The 26,184-nt window shown below is 44.9% G+C and overlaps 1 protein-coding gene across 1 annotated transcript in view; it reads left to right on the forward strand.

Moving 5' to 3' along the window:
• The window catches only part of Dock2 (dedicator of cytokinesis 2), a 398,899-nt gene that overhangs the window by 26,823 nt on the left and 345,892 nt on the right, over nucleotides 1-26,184 (forward strand). Inside the window, exons 3-9 of the mRNA XM_050138695.1 lie at nucleotides 5,640-5,680; nucleotides 6,782-6,837; nucleotides 7,670-7,766; nucleotides 13,358-13,506; nucleotides 18,139-18,274; nucleotides 20,207-20,361; nucleotides 24,618-24,699. Coding sequence (XP_049994652.1) covers nucleotides 5,640-5,680; nucleotides 6,782-6,837; nucleotides 7,670-7,766; nucleotides 13,358-13,506; nucleotides 18,139-18,274; nucleotides 20,207-20,361; nucleotides 24,618-24,699 — 716 coding nt within the window. The remainder of the gene's footprint in view (nucleotides 1-5,639; nucleotides 5,681-6,781; nucleotides 6,838-7,669; nucleotides 7,767-13,357; nucleotides 13,507-18,138; nucleotides 18,275-20,206; nucleotides 20,362-24,617; nucleotides 24,700-26,184) is intronic.

Consider the following 26,184-nt stretch of genomic DNA (forward strand, 5'->3'; position numbering starts at 1 on the left):
TATCGTATCTACTAACTTTTTGAGTATTTCCCCTACGGTAGGCACAGGGAAATCTCTTGGAAATTTTTGACTAATTTAATTTTGATGAGACAGGTACTAGGATTATTTCTATCCAACATATCGCTTGTCAATGATCACGCAGGCAGTAAGACGCAGATCGTTGCTCTAATCAGAGCTTTGGTTCCAGCGTGCACACTTGTTTTTAAATGCATGCATTTTATGACGTGTAGCTGAGGTAGGCGGCACAATGCTGTGAGATGCAGTAGTAAATGGTGATGGCAGTGAAGACAATCGGCAGAACTGTCCATTACCCCACAGCTACCCAGTTTTGGTACTGTTTTATTAGCTGTAGTCCTCACACCACACACAGCATTTTAGATTTCTACATCTACTTTGTAACTTCTGTCCTAGACCTCTTCATTCCCTTGATGCCCCCCTTCACTTTCTTCCTCTTTTACCACAGTTTTGTTTTCTAACCCCACACACTAGATATTTTAAATTAATTTTTTATTTTTGAGATTATAATTTAATTACATTTCCCCTCAATTTCCTTACTCCAAGCTCTCCCAAATACCCATCCCTGCTCTCCTAATTTGCAGCTTCTTCGTCACTAAAATGTGGTTATCATGTGCATATGTATATGTATATTTGCATATACCTGAATATAACCTATACGGTTCTTATAATGTTGCTTGTATGAATGTTTTCAGTAACTGAACCACCAGTCAATGTGTTTGTCTCTGGGAAGCCCAACTCTCCCACCCCCAGCCTTTCTCGGTTGCCTGTAGTTCTTTGTGTATGATTGAGACCTCTGTAGCCTTTTCCTTGTCCAGTTTGGCATGTCCATTGGTGTGACCCTTGTTCACATTCGGGCTGTCAAGTTGGTGAGACTCTAAGAACGGAATTTCTGATATGAATAGGAGACACAGTCTCACAGCAAACTCCCGGATCCTCTCACTGTTTGTCATTGTTGTTCTTAGATGCCACACGCAGATGAGATCATATAGTATTTTCTTTTCTGATATGTGCCAATCTGACTTAGCACATCATCCAGGTTATGTTAGCTAACAGAATCTCTTTTTCAAAGACTGATTAGCATTCAGTTTGGATAGCACCGTTTATGCACTCCAGTTTCTTTGTTAATTCACAGGTAGGTGCTTCCTTTGCTTTTTACGTTGACTTTTATGAACAGAGCTACTGACTATTGTGAACATGGGAACACAGACCTCTTTAAGAACTGGTGATGTCATTTCCTGTGGGTACATGCCTCGAAGAGAGCTTGTTGTTCGTGTGGTAGTTCTATTTTTAAATTCTTTATTAATCAGCAGACTGTTTTCCATTGTAGCTGTACCTGTCAGTCTTTCCTCAATGGTTTACTTGGTTTCCCTTCCTCTTGTACCCTCGTCAACGTTTATTACCCCTTGACTGCTTGGAAGTATCCTTCTCAAGAGTCAGGTTGTGGCATTGCCTTGTTGTGGCTTTGATTTGTATTACCCTGATGACTAACAATGCCTGGCAACTTTTCATTATGCCCAATGGCTATCTTTGTATCTTTGTGTACTCTCTAGAGAAATGTCTTGTGCTTTAAATGGGTTGCTTGCTTTTGTACTATTAGCTTACATTAATCCTTCATTAATTTGGATATTTATCCATTATTAGATGAATTGTTTGCAAATATTTTTTTTCCCAATCTCTAATTTGCCATCTAATTTTGTTCATTGTTTCTTTTACTTTGTGGAAGGTTTTTAATCAGAGCCCAGCCCATACTCTTAACTTCTGGTCAAAGAGCTTCTGTTTGATCTTGATGTTATTATGTATCTCAAAACACAAGAAACTAAAAGTATTCTCAGATATCCATCACTCAGATAAATAGTAATATTCTTGCTTCAGATATTTCTCAAAAATACTCAGATGTTAGTTGGGCAGTGGTGGCGCACACCTTTGATCCCAACACTTGGGAGACAGAGGCAGGCAGATTTCAAGTTTGAGGCTAGCCTGGTCTACTGAGCAGGATAGCCAGGGCTACACAGAAAAACCCTGTCTCAAAATGAAACAAAACAAACAAAACAAAATCTGCAGCTTACTATTCCCGTGGTCCCCTTTTGTTTTATCCACATGCAGGCCACAGTTATCTTGAAACCGAAATGTCTTTGTCCTGTAAATCATTTTGTACCTTTACTAGATGAATTCTTTCCAAATCATGTTATTTATTTATTTGGAATTATGTGTTTATGAGTGTATGGTTGGACATGTTCACTTGAGCGCAGGTGCCTACAGAAGCCAGAGATCTCAACTCCCCCAAAGTCAGAGTTGTAAGCTGTCATTAACCCCCACCCCCACAACAGGGGTACTTGGAATTGAAGTCAGGCCTTCTGCAAGAAGACTTTTAACTGTGGAGCTGTTTTTCCAGCCCCCGTAATCATGTTTTAAAAATAGTTTTTATGACAATACTCTGAGAGGAGGGTTTTTTTTTTTTTTTCTCAGATGAAAACATTGACGCTTGATTGATATGACCAAGGATCACACTGCCTGGAAGTGGCAGTCGGAGGTTCTTCTTTTGTTGTGGTTCTGGGATATTTAGACTCTCTCCCCAACCCCTCTGGTATATTTCAGGCTGCATTTATGCTGCAGGAAGGGAGCACCCTTTGAAGAGCTGGCATCCCACAGTTGTCCAAAAGCATTGTAAGAAACTCCCCCCTTTGCTCGTCTTCCCCCAGGCTGCATGTCTTAGCCACTCAGTCTTGAGGATGCTGCTAAGGGTGTTGGGATCATACCCCTCTGTTGCTTAACAGTGCTATTTTTATCTGCAAGGTCACCATACTTAGATCTGTTTCTGAAAATAGGTCAACTAGTGTATGTACACAGTATATACCGGGGACACAATTGGTACTGAATGAATGTGAGTTTTGGAGGCAGAATATGGATTTTGTGGGTGAAAGTTACCTAAGAGCAAGCTAAGTTTTGAGAGTCGGGGGACCTATAAGGTGCACACATGATTGAATCTCAAGGGTCCACAAAAGGCAAATCCTTTGGCTCCACCTGATGGCCACCCAGAGATAGAGATGTGAACGTTAGCTTTGAGTGTGGACTGTTGGTTCTCTATAATTCTCATGATTCACTGCGAATTGAAGTAGCCTTGACCGCCATGTTGCTCCAGGCTAGTGCGACCTGGACAGCCCTCTTCTCTGTTACATCAGTGTGGACTGGGTAATTTTAAGGGCCCTGACTCTGAGTTGACAGACTTGGACTAATGCTGTGTCTGTATGATCCCCGCTCAGTACATGAACTGACTTGAGTTTCAATGTCATCAATGAAACAGGAATGACAATACTTAGCTTATAGGATTTCTGCGAGTGTGACAAGAGAGCCTACGTAGGGCTTGTGATTAAAGTGACCGTGAATGGCAGTCAGTAGCAATCTTCTAGAAATATGCTTACACTGAGCTGGCAAACAGGGCCATTGTGCTGCCACGAAGACAGCAGAGTTCAAAAGCCAAATGCTTAGTTTTCAATTTCAAGCTGTGTGACCATTAGCAGGTGGCTTATTCTCTGTCAATCTCTGTTTCCATTTACAAAACTGAAGCAGTAATAGTGCGTATTCATAGGACTGTCACAAAGATTAATCTTTAGTCTGATAGGCAAGTGCACTACCCCTGAGCTACATCCCCAGCCCACTAAATTTAAAGCTTGAAAAAAAAATCAACACTAAAATCAATGCCTTTAGCAAAGTAGCTAGCATATAGCAAACACTTAGGGGCATTAAATCCTCTTGTCCACTGTTAATTTTTTCCTATAGTAACTGGCCAGTACTTAGAAGCAACTTAAAATAGATTGCTGCTCTTCATGAAATAGAAAGAGCTTCCGTTACCAGAAATCCTCAGTTGCAAAGTAGCTTAGAGATTTAGTTTGAGGGTGAAAGGATGAAATATTAGATTGAGGATTACCTTTGTCAACCAGCCGCAGCCTAGAGTCACCTGGGAAGAGTCTCCAAGAAGAGCTGCTTCACTGGGTTGGCCTGTGGGCGTGTCTGTGGGAGGGGAGACAGAATCCTGTGTGGGCAGCAGCGTGCCCTAGGCGGGGGATCTTGGATGTCTGAGAGTGGAGAAACGGAACTGAGCATAAGTAGGCAAGGAGCTGTGCTCTTTTCTCTCTGCCTTTGGCTGTGATGCAATGTGACGAGTTGTTTGTACTTCCTACTGCTTTGGTTTCCCCACGTGCTAGACTGTAACTTGGAGCTGTGAACCTAAATACCTCCACCCCATTTTCTTTCTATCGAAGGTTCCCCCCCCCCCACAACAGAAATGAAACTAGGACATAACATGACCACCAAACTCCTTCCCCTAAGCCTAGATTTGGCTGCTTCTACATCCAAACACGTCACCAGTTGAGTGACTGTGGAAAAATTGCTCAGTTTCTCAGTGTCTTGGGTAGGCTGCTTAGCTGCACTGAGGAATAATGAGGATTCCTGCCCCATATGGTTGTCAAGAAGATGAAAAGGCTTACAGCAGAACAGCTCCTGGAAGAATGCTTTCATTCTAGACTCCAGATTCTTCCTCCACTACTTCCCTAATTTCCCTTCTGTTTTTTTCTGTCTCCTTTCTCCGTTCTTACACTTTCTGCCACTCACAATAGGATCTCTAGAGATTACCACAGCTTCAAAACTTCCCTTGTTGCTGACCTTCAAGCTGGCCATGGCTGGGAGAGCAACTTTGTATTTCGGTCATTTTGGGGGGCGCTTGTGTGAATGTCTGTTGAGAATATATTCCCGTGACAATCTGTCAGCCCAATAATGAGGGTCTGATAATGAGGCACTTGGCAGGTGCTTCTTATTTACAAAGATGACAAATGCTGCCACGTGGCTGTGCTCCAATCATTTCAAAGGCCAGTGGACTCATTACAGCATGCAGTACTCACTCTCATTTTGTTAGAGGACTCTGAGTCATTTGGATTTCGGTTAATTGAGCTTCTTTTCTTTTCTTTTCTTTTCTTTTCTTTTCTTTTCTTTTCTTTTCTTTTCTTTTCTTTTCTTTTCTTTTCTTTCCTAACAGTCCTGCAAAGGGGAGATCCTTCAATGTCCCCAACTCTCTACCTGTTCACCAATGTATATGTTTGGTAATGACTCACTTCAGAAAACCACATTTTAGATATTATTTACTGCCGTTAGAATGGTCCATATTATTTTAAGATGATTGCCCAGGTTCATGAACCTTTCCATGCCTAAACCTTACCATGTCAGGAGGTACAAACATACATGTGACCGTCAGTGGGTAAATGAGAAAAGGAAGCCTGGCTTGTGGGTTTGAGGCATCTGTCTGCATGATGACCTCTCTTAAAAGTCAATTGGGACCATGGGGGTCCAGTGCACTAGTGACCACACCAAGGCACCTTATTTCTCAAAAGGAGAAGGGGATCTATGTCAGTATGTAAATGAAACCCTGTACCCGTAGATGGTGCTTTGAGATGATGGCGACTGAAATGTATTTCATGCTGTGGGCTTCTCGGTTTGATCTGTACCAAGGTCTAAAGTCAATTGCAACCATTTCTTTACTAGGTGAAAATAAACAGAGAAAAGCAGAGCAGACAAGTTAGCAAAAGATGCAGAGGAAATGAAAGACATTTGCCTTTGTTTTCTCTTTGCAGACTGGTACAGAGGGTACCTCATAAAGCATAAAGTGTCACAGGTAAGGTCACTCTGCTTTCATCTGGGACAATGAAGGATGTCTTCACTTGTCCCTGCTGCCCCTTCTGGGCAATTCTTTCCTTGGACTGCTCCTCAGCAAAGTGAGTCCATTCCTTCCTTCCATATCTGTACTCTCAGAGCCCACTGCCGTGCCTTACTGTGCGTACGCTGCCTCTACCCCCGCCCCCCCATGCTTTAAGGTGGTTTCTGTCACCCTCGTGTCCTTGTGGTCTTTGCTAACATGCCATTTGCTAATGATTTCCCCTCCCTGGGGTCCCCAGGAAACGGCGCACTTGTTAGTTGAAGCTGGTCTCTGCTCTTCCCTTCAGCATCGTGTGGGCACTCACTCATCTCCCCATGTGACATGAAAGGACAGGCCCAGGTGCCCTTGCAGCCATGAGGGAGCCGCTCTGACATGTCATCTCCATGACAGCAGCCACTTTCTTTGCCTGTTTCATTTTTCTCAACTAGTGTTCAGCAAAGGAGCTGCATGCCCTCGCCATGCATAAGGCTTTCAATTCAGAGGCATTTCCAAGCAACTGATAAAGTTCCTTTGCCATCTGGACATGGTTAGGAAGTATTTTTCCCTGATGCTCAGGGTGGCACAATACTGCCCTGCCCTCTCAAAGGACAGTGAGTTAAACCCAAAGAGGAGAGGTCTCACATCTTAGATGCTCAAGTAAAGCCAAGGACTTGCTTCAGACCCAGGGATCCCCCAATTTCGGAACAGGGGTTCCTCAACCTCCGCTTAAGGCTTGCTGATTCCCTGGAAAAGGGCAGGGAGGGGTGAAGCAGAGTTCTTGTTTCTGCAAGTGAGAGGCTCAGACTTCTTTTCTATTGATTTCCCTTCTTGCCCACCCGAGAGGATAAGTACCCACGATGGTACTGAAGTATCCTTTGGGATGTGGCGTGCACAACAGACTGACCTATGCATATGGCTTTGGCATCTATGCCTGCTCCATCTGACACTGATTGTTCTTTTGAAGTCTGATGGTTTCAAAATCCAGTAGCTTAGTGGATAACAAACAAAACCTGGGTGGACAATGAGCCGGCTATTTTTCTGTGTTGTGTCTTCCAGCCTGTTTAATTTTGTTTCCTACAGGGCATTTTCCCTACATCCTTTATCCATGTCAAGGAAGTGACGGTGGAGAAAAGAAGGTACTTGTGGGGACCTGGGTGAGAGACCTGGTTGGTTGAGTGCCCTCCTTGCAAGCATGAGAAGCTGAGTGCAGTTCCTTCAGAACATGCGTGAAAAGAGCTGGGCATGGTGTCATGTGCTTGTAATCCCTGTGCTGAGGTTTGGGGTGACAGCCAGGTCCCTGGGTCCCTCTAGCCACCTAGCCTAGCCTGCTTGTCGAGGTCCATGCCGGCGGGAGACTCTATCTCAAAACAAAAGTAAAGCCACGAAAAGCAAAGGGAGGAGGTTGACCCTGAGGAAAGGTCTCTTGAGGTCCTCTGGCTTCTATAGAAAAAGCACACATGTGGACCCTCACATCCCGACATACACACAGAAGTTCTTGTATTACTTTGCCAGGCTGGATGCTCCTGGCTCATGGAAGCCTTTGTCTAGTTAGCTTTGGCCATCTGAGCTGGCAGATGTGCAAGGCCCAGCTCATTCAACTGCAGCGTGGCTATATGTATTCGTGTCTTCTCTCCACGAGGAGCTAATCCAAATTGATTCTAGCAGGAATCTGATTCTGAGGGGGGATTAGTCAGTTTGGAGAATCTGACTTCTCACTAGTGGCTGCCTTCGGACCTCATTAAAGTAGATTTGACTAGAATAGTGAGCATGAGGGACGTCCCCCACAAAGGAGGCCATGCAGAGAGAAATTCCATATATTTGCATGGTGCAGCCTGTGCGACTGCTGTCGGCGGTGGCGTCTCTGCAAGCCTCCTCCTCTCCATAGCTGCAGCTTACCACAAAGTTTCCAGCCCTTTCTTTTGCACCTGGGTCTCAATTCCACCCCTCCTTCTCTCCCACCCTACATAGGAACATAGAGAACATCATTCCTGCAGAAATCCCTCTGGCACAGGAAGTGACGACAACGCTCTGGGAGTGGGGAGGCATCTGGAAGCAGCTCTATGTGGTGAGATACAACCTGTTCCCAGGACTGGAGAGCGGCAGCTTCTCCTTGGTTTAAGTTGGGCATTTAGCCCTTAGTGGAGCTTCGGGCCACAGAAGAGGGAGCACAGAAAAGGGAGGACATTGAGACCCAAAGAGGGTCTGTGCGTCCACACAGCTAGCAGTGATGGCTATGGTCATGAAGGTCGGGTGGGAGCCCTGTGTTTTTTAAACAGGTGCAAACACTGTTGAACTTGGGTCTGCACGTGAATTGCCTTGATGTCTGTTTATAAAGCCAATCCTCCAGGCTTAGTAACCCGCCTCTTTAATATTCTCAGGGGATCTGCCTTGGTGCTCTGCTGACATCCTGAAATATACTCTTGTCATATATTAATTAACTGAAGGCTGTTGTCTTCAGATCCACAAAGAGGCTTTGACCCTGAAAAAAACAAAGGCCAAATTTCATGTGTTCTTTTCTGTTTCAAAGCAAATTTAATTTAAAATCCTCCTTTGATGCGTCAAAGCTCCCAATGAAAACAATTAGCTAACCAGATGATTAGGCTGAGAGGGAAAATGTCAGCCAAGGCTTACTGCAAATTTGTTATAGCCCAATGCACACCCACTGGTGTGTGCACGCTGTCTGGAGACCCACCTTCTGTGATAAATATTGACACCCCTATGGAAATCTCCTAACCATAGTGATTAGCACATTCAACTCTGTAAGCTTGCCAAAGGTTGTCAGTAAAATTTGGGGTACGTGCTTTCCTGTCTTTCACTGCAATATGGAAGCACCCGAGGCAGTCTGACTTATAAAGAGGCATTATTGAAGGCAGATACCCAGAGCTGTGCTGAACACCAACCTAGCAAGACACAGGGAAGGTGCATGTGTGCGTTTATCTGATAGCTCTCCCTCATTGTGTCAATCACTGGGACGCCATCCTAATGCCCTCATCTAATCCTAAGCCCCTTCCCCAAAACTCTCCTCTAAAAACTCATAATTGGGCTAAGTTTTGACCCTTAGAAGCTCGCAGTTGGGATAAAAGTCTAACACATGAAACCTGTGTACTGCTGTGAGGGCCTGCTCTCAGCAGCTCAGAGAAACTGGAGAGGAGATGTGGGCAGGAACTACTGGAGCAGACGCACCAACACACACGGGTCAAAGCTTAATTCTTCATTTTATTTTTCTCCCTGCTGGTTGTTTCTACTTTGTTTTTTTTTTTTTTTTTTTTTTTTTTTTTTTTTTTTTTGCCTCTTTGTCTTCCTTTTTCTCCTTTCCAGTTGTTTCCCTGTCTCCGTCTTTCCTGACTTTATCCGTTTACTTCTTTTCCTCTGTTCCCCTTCATGTCTTTCCTTCTCCTAGTTTCTTCTCCTCTCTCTTGTTTTTCTCTTACTCCTTTTATACCTCCAACTACAAAGATTCCTATGCAGGAAAAGATTACCTCACAACCACAAGTTACCTATTTTCCAAAAGCAAATTACACAGTTTTGCATAAGAAGAAATCACATGAAGCTCACAAGTTACGCTTTCCTTCCACAAGTAGTTAAATATTTTTTTCTTCACCCTAAAGCAATGAATTTTTTTTTTTATAACTGATTGACAAAGTTTTAAGCAAGCCATATCTCAGCCGCTCCCTTTGTAGTAGCGGGCAGCTGTTTGCCGGTGTATGTAGCAGATTTCTCTTTTCTACTCTAGAGAACCCTTAAAGAGTGGCCAGCTAACCATCTGTTCTCCTTTACACACAATAGAGTCATTTAATCTCCTTTCACAACTTTGTTTTTCTCAAGGTACACACCCAGGCCTGTGATTAGTTTTGTAAGCTATGTGACCAAGGAACCTTGGGTGTAGGGACATAACTATTCTCTTTAGTCACCAGCCTGCCTTCTCACAGTCAGAATTCTTGGGTCTATAGTGCATAAAACTTTCTTGTTTATATTTTTTATCCTCTACAAATCTCACATCCAACAAAGGAGAAGGTTACTTTTAGCCTATGTGTGTCTTTTCTGTATTTTTTTAAGATTTATTTATTTATTTATTTATTTATTATGTATACAACATTCTGCCTCCATGTATGCCCGCCCGCCAGAAGAGGGCGCCAGATCTCATTACAGACGGTTGTGAGCCACCATGTGGTTGCTGGGAACTGAACTCAGGACCTCTGGAAGAGCAGGGAGTGCTCTTAACCACTGAGCCATCTCTTCAGCCCTTTTCTGTATCTCTTATCAGAGCAATGGGCAGGAAATCCTAAACCATTTCTCTAGTCATCTATACTAGCTGTCCTAACCATGTGTATCTTTTAGGCTAACTCAGAAAGCCCAATTAAATCATAGATCTAACTAATTGTCATTGTTCTTATAAAAAGTCATCATCATTATGATCTGCAAGCAAATTGCCCAGTGAGGAGTGGGATTTTCCAGAGAAACAATCACACTATACCAGATACAGTGGGATCTGTTCACATAGTAACCACGCCGTGCCAAATACGGCAGGAACACAGACAGCAGCAGCAAACAGGAGGAAGCCCAGCAGGAGGAGCAAGGGGCAATCTGGATACAACCCTGTCCCCTCCCCCAGGGCTTAGCCTCTCCAGCCATTAGCTTTGTTATCCAGCAAATTGAACTCCATAAGCTTCATTGCTGACCGCAGCTCCCCTGACATGGTCACTGGCACTTGGGGGTCACTCAAATCATATTTACACAAGCAAGGGAGCAAGCAGTATGCTTGTGGCTTGAGTGGTGATTTCTTCATCTCAATTACTCTCTTTAAAATGTCTTTGCATAGGTGCTGTGGGAATCTGACATTCTCCTCTAAGAAACGGTTCTATGGCAAGCCAACCATGTCCTCCCTCTATCCTACAGTAGAAATAGTTAAGCATTAGTTATTTCATTATTCTGTCTATGACGTCTGCCATATCTGCATGGCGTACTGATTTGGATATTCTTTTAGTAGATAATTCACGTGAAGAATGTCACAGCACGCCCTGCCATCCCAGTGTCACACTTTTGATTCCTCTAAGCCGAGTGCATGCGTGACAATTCAGCTAGCCACCGATTGCCTAGAGTTGGCCTTCGACTCTAACCTGGTCCTCACTTCAGATGTTAGTTACAAGTCAGAGTCCCCCAGGCCATCTACATTTCTGTTGCCATTGACAACGGACTGAGGGATTCTCACTGCCTCTCCCCTGGTGACCCCCTTCTCACTGTAGGTTTCATAATTCATTAGAATCCCCAGGATATCAGGAAAGTGCTATACTTAAGATGGCAACTTTGTTATAAAAGATATAAAGCCAGGGTCAGCCTGACAGAAGAGACAGGTAGGGCAGTCATGTCCTCTCTAGCAAACCCACCTGTCAGTACACGAGTGCCCTCCGCCTGGGATGCTCCTCCAGCTCATCGCTCAAGAGTCTTAATTAAAGTTGCAATTCCTAGACTCAATGCATCGTATCATCTGCATTTGGAGAGATAAGGTAGCTCAGAGCGGGGCTGGAAGTTCTGAACCCCCAGTCAATTATGTGGCTGGTTTTTCTGGTCCCCAGGCCCCATTCTGAAGCTACTAGGGGTCCACCAAAGTTGCATTATTAGCACAAAACCGCCAATGGATGATAGGAGCTCTTTCAAAAGCCATAAAAGACATTCTTAGTGCTCAGTATGCTTTAAGACCAGAGACAAAGACCAAATATATGTATTTCTCATTATATCTCAATACTTTTCCTAAGGGAGAGGTGAAAGTACTTGGCACAGTTAGAAGACTGTGCCAATAAATGCAGTAAAAACATGGGCCAGGGATGGGCCTCAGTGTTAGAACACTTCCTCGGGCAGAGGTTCCCAAACTGCATAAAATGCAGACAGTGAACTGAGCCCTCGTAGGCATCCACTGCTCTCTGCTCTCCCCTTATGTGTGAGATGTGACCAGCCGCTTCAAGCTCCGGCTATCATAACTTTCCTGCCATGCTGGACAGCGCTTTGCATTTTGAATAGGAATAAATCCTCCCTCCCTTGAGTTGCTGTTTGTCAGGGGATTTCACCCCAGCGACAGGACAAGCAACCAAGACAACAAGGGAAGGAAACAGAAACCGAGCGTTTTTATTAGGAGCTTATTACAGTGCCTGCCAAAAAGCTCTGAGTCCCAAACCTCCTTTCTCTGTGAAAAGATGAACTGAGCTGAAGAGAGGGCTCGGTGGATAGAAGTGCTTGCTGGGAAAGCTGGAGGACCCGGGTGTGAATCCTCACACCCTATATAAAGTCAGATGTGGAATCAATCATCTGCAGTCCCAGCACTGCTAATGTGAGACGGGGTAGATTTGAAAGGATCCCTGGATGCTCCCAGACTGGCCAGCCTGGCGCACACACCAGACAAACTGCAAGAGACTCTGTATAAGGAGAGGAGCAACAGCTGAGGCTCCCTATGACCTCTACATACATACCGTGGTACAGACGTGTCTGCATTCACATACCCACACATCTGTAATATACATATAAAAACGCCCATGATAATAAGTATGTGAGAGGAAACCATGCCTCTTTTTTTCTGTTAAACAGCTTGCAAAGAAGACGGAGATTACATGATGGGTCAGGGTGACTTGACACTATCTTTGTCCACCTTTCCTGCATCCCTCAGAAGCCTTTCTTAGGGAATGGTGCCCTAGCAACAGCCCCTTCTATTGAGAAACAGCCCCTTCTATTGAGAAACAGGCCTTAAAGGACCCGAGCTCTAGAGCTTACATTATAGCAGGCGTTCATGGTGACAGTCCTGTATGACAAGCCCCTTTGTGTTGGAAATTCCCCCACTCCCACCTTGACCAAATGCCCGCGAGAGAAGGCTTAGGGTAGGGAGATTCTTTTTGGCTCATGGCTTCAGTCACTGGCTCTAGTTCTGTGATTTGGCATGGCGTCTTCGCAGTAGGAACACATGGAGGAGAAGAGCCGTCTCCATCATGATAGACAGGAAGCAGGGGGTGAGAGTGTGGGCTCAGAGACTTGCTATAACCTCTGGTGACCCACCTCCCAAAGAAGAGCCATCAGTGAGGACCAAACATTTAGTACATGCCATTTTCTGTTCAAATTACAACACCTCTCTTAGGTGCAAGTCGGAAAACTTTCTGTGTTTCTTTACTTATTTTGCATATTTGCCAAAATGAATGGAAGGAAGTATTTGCAAAATGGATTGTCTTTGAATATCAGCTTTTGGCTATTAGATTTATTTTTTTACCTTTATTTTATGTGTGTGACTGTTTTGCCTCTGTGCATGTCTGTGTACTACATGCATGTCTGTTCCAGCAGAGGCCTGAAGAGAGGTCACTCCTGTGTGTGTTGGGAATCGAACCCAGGTCCTCTATAGAGCAGCAAGTGTTAATACCAACTGCTGAGCCATGTTTTCAGCCCTGGCTGTTAGAGGGTTTTTTGTTTCTTTGTTTCTAATGAGAAATGAGTGGGATTGCTTCTGCTTTGGAACGTCTAGTGGCCCAAGGAGAAGGAATGTGTTGGTAGCTGAGCATCACCCTGTCTCCACACGCTGGGCAAGGCTGGAGGGAGGTCTGATTGCACCCCCCACACACAGAGGTCTAGCTTCCTAAATACCTTTGGTATGGGTAGGCATTCACCCCTGCTTCCATCTCCTAGGCCAGCAAGAAGGAGCGCTTCCTCCAAGTGCAGTCCATGATGTACGACCTGATGGAATGGCGGTCCCAGCTCCTTTCAGGAACGCTACCCAAGGATGAGCTGAAGGAACTCAAGCAGAAAGTCACATCCAAGATCGACTATGGCAACAAGTACCTCTCGCCTCTGAAAATCTCCTCCCCTTCCCCAGCCTCCCTGTCTTCCTTTTCTCCCTCTGAGAAGCCTAGTTTCATCGTTAGAGATGGAGTTTGCCACTTTCTGTTTGGGAGAAGGCTGTTACCTTAGCCCTGCGTGTGTGTTGGTGTTATTACACCCTGGGACCTGGGGGCACGCAGGCAGAGTGGAGGCTAGCATATACAGTCGCTATTACTGGGTACCGCGCAGATTTAGGACACTATTTAACCTACTTCCGAGGGACGGGGAGTGCAGCCGTGCTCATTCACTTTCGGCTTGAATGCCATTTTACCTCTGCACAGATACAGTTCTCCTTTAACTCCTGGTGTGAGGTTTAGCTCCCCCACTTGGAGTCATCCAAGCCACATGCCTCCCCCAATTCACACAGTTACAAATTGTTTACCAAATGGGAATAGAAGCAAGGGTTGGTTGCAATTGGAATGCTCTGGCATTATGGAAAAAATGAAACAAACTGAAGAGGCAAGGCTATCCAATGACACTAACAGCAATAACATTAGTGTCGGAACTAACTAACTTGATTGGCGGATCTTAAACACCAGGCTGTGTGGCAAGTTTCTTACAGACACTGCTTCACTGAGCTCTTTTAAGAACTCTGTAGGGCATGTAGTTTTATTACCCCTATTACAGTCTTCAATTTAGAGGAAGGAACCGAGGTGGTTAAAGACGGGAGGTTGGAGCTGGAGAGATGTCTCCGGAGTTAAGAGCACTCATTGTAGCTGGGCCGTGGTGGCACATGCCTTTAATCCCAGCACTCAGGAGGCAGAGGTAGGATAATCTCTGAGTTCAAGGCCAGCCTGGTCTACAGAATGAGTTCCAGGACAGTCAGGGATACACAAAGAAACCCTGTCAAAATAAATAATACATACATAAAAGCATCCATTGCTTTGGTACAGAATTCCAGTTTAGCTCCAGGGACATACATGGTGACTTGCAACTGCTTACAACTCCAGCTCTAGGGGATCCGACCTTCTCTCTGGACTCTGAAAGCACCCGCAGTCACACATGTGCATGTATGCGCATAGACACATGGACACCAATTAAAAATAATACAACTCATATATTTTTTTAAAAAGTGAAGTTAGTTGTTCAGAGTTCGATAGTTAGGAAATGTCACCCCAGGGTGTAGACCCCCAGGGTGTAGACCTATGCTACATTGGAAAACTATAAAGCCCTTCTCCCCTTTCTGGTTTTTTTGTTGTTGTTGAATGCCCTTCAAAATCCTATGTATATTTTCACTTATTCTACCATACACGTGTGAAGCAATTACACTTAGACTGATTTCCTACTCTGTGTGTGTGTGCTGCAGAAATAAAAGTCCCTGTCCGTTAAGGGACAGCAGGGGCCACAGTCCAGTTAGTATGCTATGACAGAACAGATGTGTATTGCCATGAGTTTGGTAGCTTAGGAAGCAAGAATGTTGTTCACAGATTTGGAGATGGAAGCTAGGAGAAGCTCCCTGGAGGAGATGGTCCTTGGGTCTTGAAGGGTAAAGACGTTTTAAGCTGACAAAAGGGGGCATGAAAGATCACGGCATGTTCAGAGACCGCAGAGAGGGGACTGAACCCTGGGCCTGAGGGAAGTCTCTAAAGAATAGGAAGACACTGCTCAGTAGTCAGACTCTCCTTCCTTCATCGTGTTCACCAGGATAAGGCTCCAATGCAGAAAGATGAGGCCAGTGTCCACTTGCTTCCCATCCTGGAAGCTCGTCCCTCTGCTGGTCCCTGATGGCATATGCATAGGCCAGTGGTTCTCAACATCCCTAGTGCTGAGACCCTTTAATACAGTTCCTCATGTTGTGGTCACCCCCAACCATAAAATTATTTCGTTGCTACTTTATAACTGTATTTTTACTACTTTCATGAATCATAATGTAAATATCTTAGAAGCAACCCTTGGGAGGGTCATGACCTATAGGTGGAGAGCCACTGACATAGGCCAACCTGCTCTAGGAAGTTCCTCAGTTGGTGACACTAGGCAGTCAAGTTGACAGTTAAACTACCTAGGACACTAGGTGAAGTGTTACAATGGTTAATCTTGATTGTCACTTGATTGGGTTCATAAACGCCTGGGGGATTAATAAAACACTAGTCCAGGCGTATCTGTGAAGGTGTTCCTAGGGATCTTCATGTCTCTGATTACTAATTTCTTGACATATTCATAGTATGGCAGCATTATTGGGAGGTGAGGAAGGGAAGTATTTCTCTATGGGCTGTGTCCTTGGGAGCTACATCTTAGCCTCATCCCGGCCTGGATCCCCTTTTCTCTCCTTCATGGCTACCATGATATGAACTACACTGCCCCATCATTGCGTGCCCACCATGAACTGGTGAGCCACGGCACATCCTTCATCTCTGAAAGCTGTTTCCACAAAGCATTTGGTCACAACGACCAGACGGTCTGAGTAACACAAGTGGTTACAAGAGTCTCTGAGCAGCAGTCAGGGAAAAGAGTGGTGAGTACAGACAGGCGCTGGGAAGGAAGCCTGGAATGCGTAGCTTAGATTTGTTCCGAGTGTCACAGAGCCTGGCAAAAGCTAGTTCAGGTTTCCTTTATTCTCTTTCTTTTAAAAATATTTATGGGGTGGGGGATTTCCTGTTGTACCCCTCCTCAGGTTTGTAGTCTCACTTTCTTGAACAGAAGAGAACAATGGGGCTCCCCTCTGAGGAGACCGCATCAAAACATCCCATTCCCCAAAATGAACAGGTGCTGATTCAGCATAGTGGGGTCCACCTGAAAGACAGCCCCGGCTGCACCCAGGTTCCGAGGGAGAACGACTGTGAACAAGCTGTTCCATATCCAAGCAATGAGGAATCCTCAACTGAGTTCTCCAAGTCTCAAGACAGCTGGACCTGGGAGGATGTATTATTCATCCTTTTTAGAATTGAATCCTCTTTGATCAGTTTCGAGGGGAAGAGCTAGAGAGATCTCGAGGCTAAATTATGTATCGGCTCTGCTCCATCTTTTCTGAGGTCACGTGAGCCTCTGCTCAGCATTAGCGGAGTGCATTTATCCCCCTTGGCATCGCTCTCTGGGCAGCACGGGCAGGCAATGTTATGAGTCATATGTAGCTGGGAGTTAATTTCCTAATGAACGTCCAAATCGGTGATCCTTGGCTCCCTCCTGTTTGTGTTTGGGTGCGAGGCAAGGTGTGCCTCCAATTCTGGTTCTTAAGAAAGAGGAAGCTGTAATCTCCTTCATTTGCCCTTGATATATGCCTCTGAAGTCTGGTACTTTGTAATGGAGCCCAACAAGATGACTGTTGGTCTTCTCTGAACCGTTCTTCTGAGCACGGATGATTGACACTCTCTGACCAGATTCAGATGCAAGAGGAGCTTCATGTTACAATCTGCCAACCCGCCCTCCCTCTCAGCCCGATCCATACACTGCTCCCAAGAGCAGAACAGTTTACAGTACGGGTTCAGAGTGCAGGGGGGAGGTGCTGTGTTAGCTTGTGTTAATACTGTGATTTTGAGACAATTAACTAGCTCCCTCTTCTTAGCCTCTTTTAAAGGTGTAAAATGGGAATACTAACAGCGCCTGGCTTTCAGGGTTGAGGGGGGTGGCGAGTGTAGTACCAGCTGAAGAGAGTTACCGCTTGTGACTTTCCTGTCAGTGCTGTCGACAGGCAGAGTGACAGGTGCTGTTGACACAGATCAGTGCCAAAGAAGCGAAAGGTTGTGGCCTGGAAGCCGAGCAGCCGAAGATCAGGCAGTGGGTAGCAATCAATATATCTCAACGACCATTTCCATTTACTATTGAATAATATGTGAGCACCTGTGTATGTGTATGGAGTGAAACATTAAACAAACCGAGACACCACGTATGTCTCCTTGGACTACTCCATGTCTCCCAGTCCCAGGCCCTCTGCTTTTCTCATGGGTAACCCATGTCTGTGGTTTGGTCCTCTTTTGCATCTAGATCTTTGCTCATGGCTATTCTTATACAAACAACTAGGAAACACATCTGGCTAGGTTTGTCGTTGTTCTGTGTTCTGTGGTTTGATTTATTTCACATAAAATGCGCTATTTTTTCCACATTTTATTTTGTTCATGGAGATGTTTTGCAAAATATGCCAAAACTACATTCTATCTCTGTGTGTGCATGTTTTCATGTATGCAGGTACAATGTGCAGGTACAGGCGAGAGAACAACCTGTGGTGTTATTCTTCAGGCTGCATCCGCCTGTTCTTGTTTATTTATTATACACAGGGTCTTTCACCAGCCTAGAACTCATCAAGTTGACTATCCTGGCCAGCCAGTGAACTCTAGGGAATCTGTCTGTTTCTCCAGCATTGGCATTAGAAGCATCTGCCACCATGCCTGCTTTTGTTCTGTGGGTTCAGAGAATTTAGCTCAAGTCCCCTTGCTTGGAAAAAGAGCATCTTCCTGGTTGAGCCATCTCACCAGCCCCGAAATGATACACTTATAAATTCCACTATCTAGTTTCCCGTTATTGATCAGTTTCCTTAGCTGCTCCTACGTAGAGGTTCCCTTAGTAGAGGTTTTAGCTTTTAATCAACCCTTTGCTGCAGAAGACACCACACCCTAAGGCCTCTCCAGTGAGTGTCACCTCCGGTTCTTGCCTTACAGAATCCTTGAGCTTGATCTAATTGTCAGAGACGAAGATGGGAACATACTGGACCCTGACAACACCAGCATCATCAGCTTGTTCCATGCTCACGAGGAGGCGACTGAAAAAATCACAGAGCGCATCAAAGAGGAAATGGTGAGCTCTGCTCTGGAGGCTTTGGCCAAGCAAAGCTGCCATCGCGCACACTATACACTGCAAACAACAGGCTAGAAGACTGCACTGTGTGGTTTCAAGGGGCCATCTGTCCTCCAACCTGAGATGATCAGCGACGATGCAGGCTTTAAGTTTTTGTACTTAGATCTGTTAGTCATTAGGCATGCATCCCACAAGTAATTCAGCGCCAGGCATGTTTCCCAATCTTGGAGCTTTTAGGTTCTAGTAAAAAAGAAGAGAAGAAAGGTAGCAAAGATGTAAATTAATTAATTATAAGTTAATTGTAGCTGGTGATAAAAGACAATAAAGTAGGCACTGTCAATCAGGGGCTGCTTTGAGAGGACTGGGCAGGAAAGGTCTTTTGGAGGAGTGAAAGAATAATGTCGAAGCCACCAGTTCTGAGGGGATCTGGTGGCAGGTGCTCCAGGTAGAGGCAGCAGCAAACGCAAAGGCACTGAGGTAAGTTCTGAAGAAGTCTGGTGTGGGTGGGGCACGGTGAGCTGTGGGGAGTGGTCTAATTTGCAGAGGTAGGCAGCAGAGTCTGGCCCCAGAGCAGCCTGGGGATTGTGGGAAAGAGCTCAGAGGTCAATCTAAGTAGGACGGCAAGCCAGCAAAAGACTTCAAGGAAGATTAAGCCTGGTTTATATTTAAACAAGGCCACTTTAACTGCCGTGCATTTTTATCTTAATTAAAACCTTATTTTTTTTAAGACAGACACCTGCAAACAAAACTATAATGCATCAAAATAAATTATTCATGGATAAGTGCATAAAAATAGATTTGATAGTGAAAACGAAGTGGCTCTGATTAATTGCTGTGAGTTATTGGAAAGCAGCTACATTTTTGGACTTGCTTTTACGTAGTAAAAATCATTATCTCTAAGCTTCCCTTAGGTGGATGTTAGTGGTGACAGATATTCCACCCAACAATTGGCATACAGATAATGCTACCATCTTCCTTACAAACTTCTTCATGCACCTTCCTCATTCGAGCCTAGCAATCCATAATTTGTATTCTCTTCCTCATTCTGAATCTTCTAGAGCTTTCAAATAGAATATCCAGTGTTATTTTTCTTGGGCATTTTTGACTTAGCATATTGTTTTGGGAATTCCTTTTATTATGTATACTAATGAACATTTTTTTTTCAGTGCTGAGCCTGTATATTGCTGGCCTAATGTTGATGTGTTTATTACTGGCCGTACTGATGGCCTACATCACTGTCTGATTGTAGGGTGTTTGGGTAGATTGCCAGTGTACAACCTGCATAATGCTACTAAGAGCCATATCTTAGTTAGGGTTTCAATTGCTGTGATCAAAAGCAACTTGTAATGCACAGGACACACTCCATCACCAAGGGGAGTCAGGACTGGAACTCAAGGCAGGAACAGAAGCAGAGGCCACGGAGGAACACTGCTTCCTTACTTGTTCCTAATGGCTTTGCTCAGCCTGCTTTCTTATACAACTCAGGACCACCTGCCCAGGGATACCACTGCCCATGGTGGGCTATGCCTTCTCTCCGTTAGCAATCGAGAAAATTCTTGACAGATTTGCCTATGGGCCAATCTTATGGAGGGATTTTTCTCAGTTGAGAGTCTTTCTTTCCAAGCTGTGTCAAGTCGACATGAAATCAAGAACACATGAGCGAGCACTTACAGCTTTCCTTTATAACTTGTGTTTCTTATGCTGCTGACTTCATGGGGAGTTGTGGGTCAGTGGGAAGATGAAAGCAAGCAGGGTCAAAGGGACAACCCTCAGACCCGCAGACACTTATGGTGTTTGAGATGGCTGGATGCTCGACTATCCTGGCTTACAGTGGAGGGGCTCTTCGTACTCCAGACGGTGTTTCTATTGTTTTAAGTGGTCCTGGGGTTACTTGTTCTATCTTCTGTTTTTCTTCTTCTTTCTACAATTCAGTCAAAAGACCAGCCAGATTATGGGATGTATTCGCGGATCTCCTCATCTCCCACCCACAGCCTCTACGTCTTTGTGAGAAACTTCGTGTGCCGAATTGGGGAGGATGCTGAGCTCTTCATGTCTCTCTACGACCCCCACAGAAATATGGTCATAAGGTCAGTGTGTCCGGTGTGTCCTGGCTTCTCGGCCCGTGGGAAGCTGGACTCGGCAGTGCAGAGAGGATCTTTTCCTCTCGCCTTCCTTTGTGGAGTAGTTCCTACCAGAAAAGAAACTCAGCTTCAATGAAAGTGTGGGAAGGACTCCTTTGGAGGGTGTGGGAGTTGGGCGGAAGTGCTATTTGCCCCGATTTGTTTTCTCAGTGGGTTTGTGGTTAGGATAATGTGTCTTGGTTATCAAAAAATTGCAAGATTCAGACAAATAGCAATGGGTAGGATAAAAACACCTGTTTTTATAATGGGAGCTGAGAAATGAGTGGTGGAACATCTCAATCCTCCACAAAAGCTCACATACTCATTCTGCTGTTTGATTTCCCTTAACCCTAATGAGGCTGCTAAACAAACTTACGTCTGAGTTGGCTGTTTGCAAACTGTGAGCGTTGACCTCTCTGGGCCATTGCTTTCAGACTTTAATGAGAAAAGTGCAGGTGAATATGGGCACAGCATACCAATGGGCATCATCACGAATGCCTGCCATTGACTGCTCTTGGGTATGAAGGAAGCCAGGGAACTTCTGGGTGACTCAGCTCAAGGACGGGAAACGCCTTTGGGAATCTTGAAGATTGTTCCCTTCTGCCCCATTCATCCCCTTCCCCCTGTGCTTGGGGCTCAGCCAATCCTTGCTCTCAGGTGATCTTTATTTGTTTCTATGCAGTAGGGGGTTTGGAGGAATAGTTCCTGTTTAATGTTGACACATTAAAATGGAGCTGGATTATGATCCTTTTGTGTTTATATGGAAGATGGTATTTTTCTAGTTCAATGTTAGGATGATTAGATGAAGTCACAGGCAGCACCGAGGGAGGAGTGGTGCTTTAGTTAGCAGTGGTTCTCCCGGAGACGGTGAAGCATAGCTGGGCTGTGCAGGTAGGAGGACAGCACCGAGCTCTATATTCGATCTCATTTGAACCTAGAGTGAAATTTCCATGAAAAGGTGAAGCTCAAAGAGGTCAGAAAACATGCCTGAAGTCACACCTGTTTATAAACGACCGAGCTGAAGCTTAGATCTATGCCCACCTGACTCTAAAGACAAATTATATTCCATTTAATTTTGCCACTCAGATTGTTCTTATGGTTGCCACCAGAGTTTCAGCACCCTTCTCGTCGAAAGCTAGACTTTATCACACATCTAAGTCCCTGATATTCAGCTGGCTCAGTCTCAGTGGATATGATACTAGAACTTGGTGCTTACTTGATCCCGCCCAGTAGATACTAGAAATACACTAGTAGTTCCTGCTCCTTTAGGGCCCTTGCCCCGTGTGCCCTAAGTTCCTGGCTATCTCCTAAAAATTGCACTGGAGGCAGTTGTGGAAAGGGGGTATTAACAGCACTGTTAGAACCCCTGTGTCCCTTAGATACCTGACAACTTGGATCTGCATCGGTGAGGTTGCCTGGCCCCTGGTCCACTCAGTGATGGATGGCCTCAGCCAGCTTTGTGGAGGGAGGCGATAGATCATTGAGATGGTCACTGTGTTCCCTGATGTACCACCCTGGAAAATATGGTCGATGGGATGTGTCTGAATGATGCCTTTGAGAGTGTTAGGGACACAGGGCAGCCCTTAGGAAGAGCAGGAATGGGAATGGGGAGGCACCAAGATCGTGAAAATGCTAACCAGGAGAAAACAAAGCACAGAAGAGGGGCCTGGAACATTCCCTGTGTTAGTCTGACTTGGCTTAGATGCTCTTTTCTTCCTCAAACTGCACTCTCTACTCCTGCCCACTCTAAACACTGTTAACCTACTGTCCCAGGCAGAAGTTAAGACTTCCTCTGTGGGGGCTCAGATGTGAACTGGAGACAAGTTGTCTGGTACTGATCTTTCCATGTCGGGACCATTTGTGGCCAGGTTCCCAGGATACCCAAAGAGACCTGGCTGGAAATTGAAAATACTTTTTTTTGTAGCAGCATGGGCATGAGGCCAGCACTGAGCTTATGTCCCAAGAGTTTAAGAGGATGGAACAATCCTTCCTCCTCACCTGTGCCAGTGGCTCAAACCTTCAGATTCTATCATCAGCTCTTCTGAGCAAGAATGGATGGGAGCAGTTCAGCCTTCTAAATTGCTTTCCTTATTTATGATTAAATTTCTCTCCAAAGGAAATTGCTGGCGCCTGCTGTGTAGATGCAGCAAGCTGGTCAGAAAGGGGATTGCTACATGTGACGAAAGGTCCAGGACAGAACCCGGGTACCTCAATACGAGTGATCCATAAATAATCAGGGGAATCACTTAAGACATTATTGACAGAGCCTTCTTGGATAGTCTGCTATCAATCCCACTGAAAATTTTGGCTCTTACCAAAAATGAAAGCAAAATGTAATTGTACACTTAATTTGCTTGTGTTTTGACTTTTGGTTGATTGAAGAAGGCTGGACCCCATATGCTCTAGGTCCATGTCCTTCTTTTAGTTTTGTTTCAGCTACTCTGGTGAACACTGTGAGTAAGTCTGGGTGGGTGGAGCAGGCTTGTCACCTAAGCTATCCTGAAGACTGAAGCAAGAAGGTTGTGAGTTCAAGGCCACTCTGAGGAAAATCAACAACAGCAACAACAGGCCTGAGGATATACCTCTGTACTTGGGCACTTACCTGGCTTATACAAGTCCAAGGCTTCAATACCCACTGTTTTCAAAATAAGCAAAAGCAAAAACAGCAACTTAACAACAAAACTCCAAACAAACAAGCAAATACCATTCAAACAAGCAAGAAAATATCCATCTGAGTGGAGGGAAGGTGTGTGTGTGTGTGTGTGTGTGTGTGTGTGTGTGTGTGTGTGTGGAGGGCTCTAAATAAGGCAGTTTTCTTTCAGCTCATTGAATTCTTTTATGCTGCCTACTAGAATAAATTTGGTTATATTATTATTTTAATTTTCTTACTTCAAATTAGTGGGCATTTATTTAACTGTATGTTTCTGGATGGCATAAAACACCCAATGACTCATCTCAGTAAAGTGTACTATGCTTCTAAGTAATATTAGTGCTGCCCCCTCAGTCTTTCTGGCCTGCCTGGGTAGACCAGTAGTACTCACCACATGGGTGTATGTGATTGCCAGTAGTAGTCAGTTGGCAAATTATGATGCCTGAATCTTGGGGGATTGCTGGGTAATGGGTTGTCATTATTCCCGCATACGATTCTTCACTGAATTTCCATTACTTCAGAAGTTTTTAAAAGTTTGTTCTATTTTATGTGTATGTGTGTGCCTATTTATAAGCACACCACGTTTGTGAAGATGCCTGCAGAGTCCAGATGAGGGCATTGGTTACCCAGGAACTGGAGTTGCATGCCAATGTGAGCTTCTGCATGTGGGTGTTGAGAACCAAACCTGGGTCCTTTGCAAGAGCAGCAAGTGCTCCTAAGCCCTGATCCATCTCTCCGGCTCCCTCCATTAGTTTTAAGAGAGAGTCAAAAATCCCCAAATGATCGACAAGGCCCATTTGCTCTGGGTCTCTGTATAATTTTTCCCACACCACTTAACTCTTAAAGCTCTTTCTCAGATTACACCTATGACTTCTGCATACATCTTTGCCTCGCTTGAAACCTTTTCTAGTCTGTGCTCAATTTGACGACATGTGTTTTCTTTAGCAAAGATGTCTCTCGCCACCTAGACCAGGGCAGGACTTTCCAATGTGCATTCTTACAACATCTTGAATGTTTCCTTCACAACACACTTGGATGCCATTATTATTATTATTATGCAGTTGTCAAATAACAGTGGAACAGTTCATTTAAATGGACCGAAGGTGACAACTTTATGGTTCCTCATACTAAGACGTCCTGTTAGCAGAAACAGCTGTACCTTCAAAGGACCACTTCAAAAAAAATCCAAATCCTGACTCTGTCTCAGAAGGAGAGCAGGCTGGAAAGGGAGATGCGAGATGCGCTAGTGGGTGTTCTGCAGAGCCTGCTAAAATCCTCTCCTCTCTCATCTCTGACTTTGCCAATAACCTCTACCGAGTATGCAGCTGCTCGGCAAAAATACTAGGCAGCTGCGCCAGGATGTTCTTAGCAGTTGGGGAGGAAAGGTGTGCAAGGATACACATATGTTCATAATTTGTCCCCCACTTAATGTCTGTCTCCCAGCACAACTTATCCTTCAGAGGGAAGGCTCTCTCAAGCACCGCCCTGTCTCCGGTAGCCACTACAGTGATGCTCATACGTATCTTTGAATGGATGCCCCACCTGTAACAGACTGCTACTCTTCCTCCCACAGTGAGAACTATCTGGTGCGATGGGGAAGCAAGGGATTCCCAAAGGAGATTGAGATGCTCAATAACCTGAAGGTGGTCTTCACGGTGAGTGTGTGTTCTCTGTCAACTGCGCTCTACCCGCCCAGTGACCTGGCCTTGGGAAAGAGGCTGGCTGGGTATTGCTCAGGATGGAGCAGGGCTCCACACAGAGCTGTGCTCTGGGCTTTTCATGGGGCTTCATTGCTCGTGGAGTCATTGTATGTCTTAAGGATGTCATTGGATGTTGAGAAAATGAGTCTCCTCCTTTGCTCTCTTCCCCTGCCCTGTCTTTCTCACTCTGTACACACAGACAACAGGACCATCTAAGCAAGTGTGCCTCCCTGATCAGCAATCGTTAGGTAACCCGGGCACAGAAGCTACTAGTTTTGTTTTGCTCATTAATTCACAGTAAATCTAAATTTCTTTCTTTGGTTCAGGCCTTTCTGAAAACACTTCTAAAATTCATCCGGAAAAAAAAAATAGGATCTTTCAAGGACACTGGCTGCCTTAGTCAATTGGACATTCTGAATATAATTAAGCCATAGGCAATTAAAGACCTGGCACGTCCTTAGGGCCATCCTTCCAAGCACTAATACTTAACTAGCATGACTTATATGTAGAAGGATAAAGTCAATTGTTATTTGGATGGGTTGTTTCTGAAAGTGAACTTGGCCTTGAGCTCTGAGAAAACAGAGTGAGATAAGGGTTATCGTTTCCAGTAGAGACCCCTCTCCCTCCCATCCCTTCTTCACTGAGGAAACACGCATTGTCTACAAGCTCCTTTGGGGAGAAGACTCTGCACCTCCGTGCTCCATTGCCTGCGTTAGAGAGGGAAATTATGGAGGAGGAGCTGGGATGGGTTTTGGCATTGACCAAACTGATGAGTTGGATCCAGAAGTGACCGACATGCTAGATTAACCTACCTTGCTCTACAATAATTTCCCTGTTACAGCCCATTAAGTGCAGTGTCTTATGTTACATTGTGATTAGATTGGGGATATATTTGATTTATTTTGTTTGTTAGTTCCTGAAAAAAAAAATAGGCCAGAGGCATGGAATGGGATCATAGGTCCTAATTGCTGAGACAGAGTTTTCTTGGCATATACAAATGCACTTGATCTTGTATATCTATTGCTAGTTAGAAGGAGGAGCCTATTTATTTGCTTGATAAATAGGAGTGTCCCACGGAGCTTCGTGATTAAACCAGGAGACATATGTTCCAAGAGACAGGGGAGGACAGGGAATCAATCAGTGCTTTGCTGTGCAGAGGACCAGCCCATGATACGAGCGTGAAGGAAAAGGCAGGGGCAAGTTTGTGTCACACAGGACCAGTGAGAATGGGATCCTGGCTTCTCAGAATTCTGGGGTGCCACACCTCTGCTCTACAGAACAAGTGAACTAAAGACCTTCAGTTGATTGGTTGGGCAGACTGATGTGTCCCTCTCTTGAGATGATTGACAGCTTCATTTGGAGACATGAAAGGTCACGGCGCTCTTGTGTTTTGTATGGATTCAAAAGCCACTTGTAAGCTCAGTGCCTGCTGCTAGGGTA

The sequence above is a fragment of the Alexandromys fortis genome, unplaced genomic scaffold (genome assembly GCF_014885135.2).
Source record: "Alexandromys fortis isolate MF-2015 unplaced genomic scaffold, M_Fortis_MF-2015_v1.1 scaffold_11, whole genome shotgun sequence".
Lineage (NCBI taxonomy): Eukaryota > Metazoa > Chordata > Mammalia > Rodentia > Cricetidae > Alexandromys > Alexandromys fortis.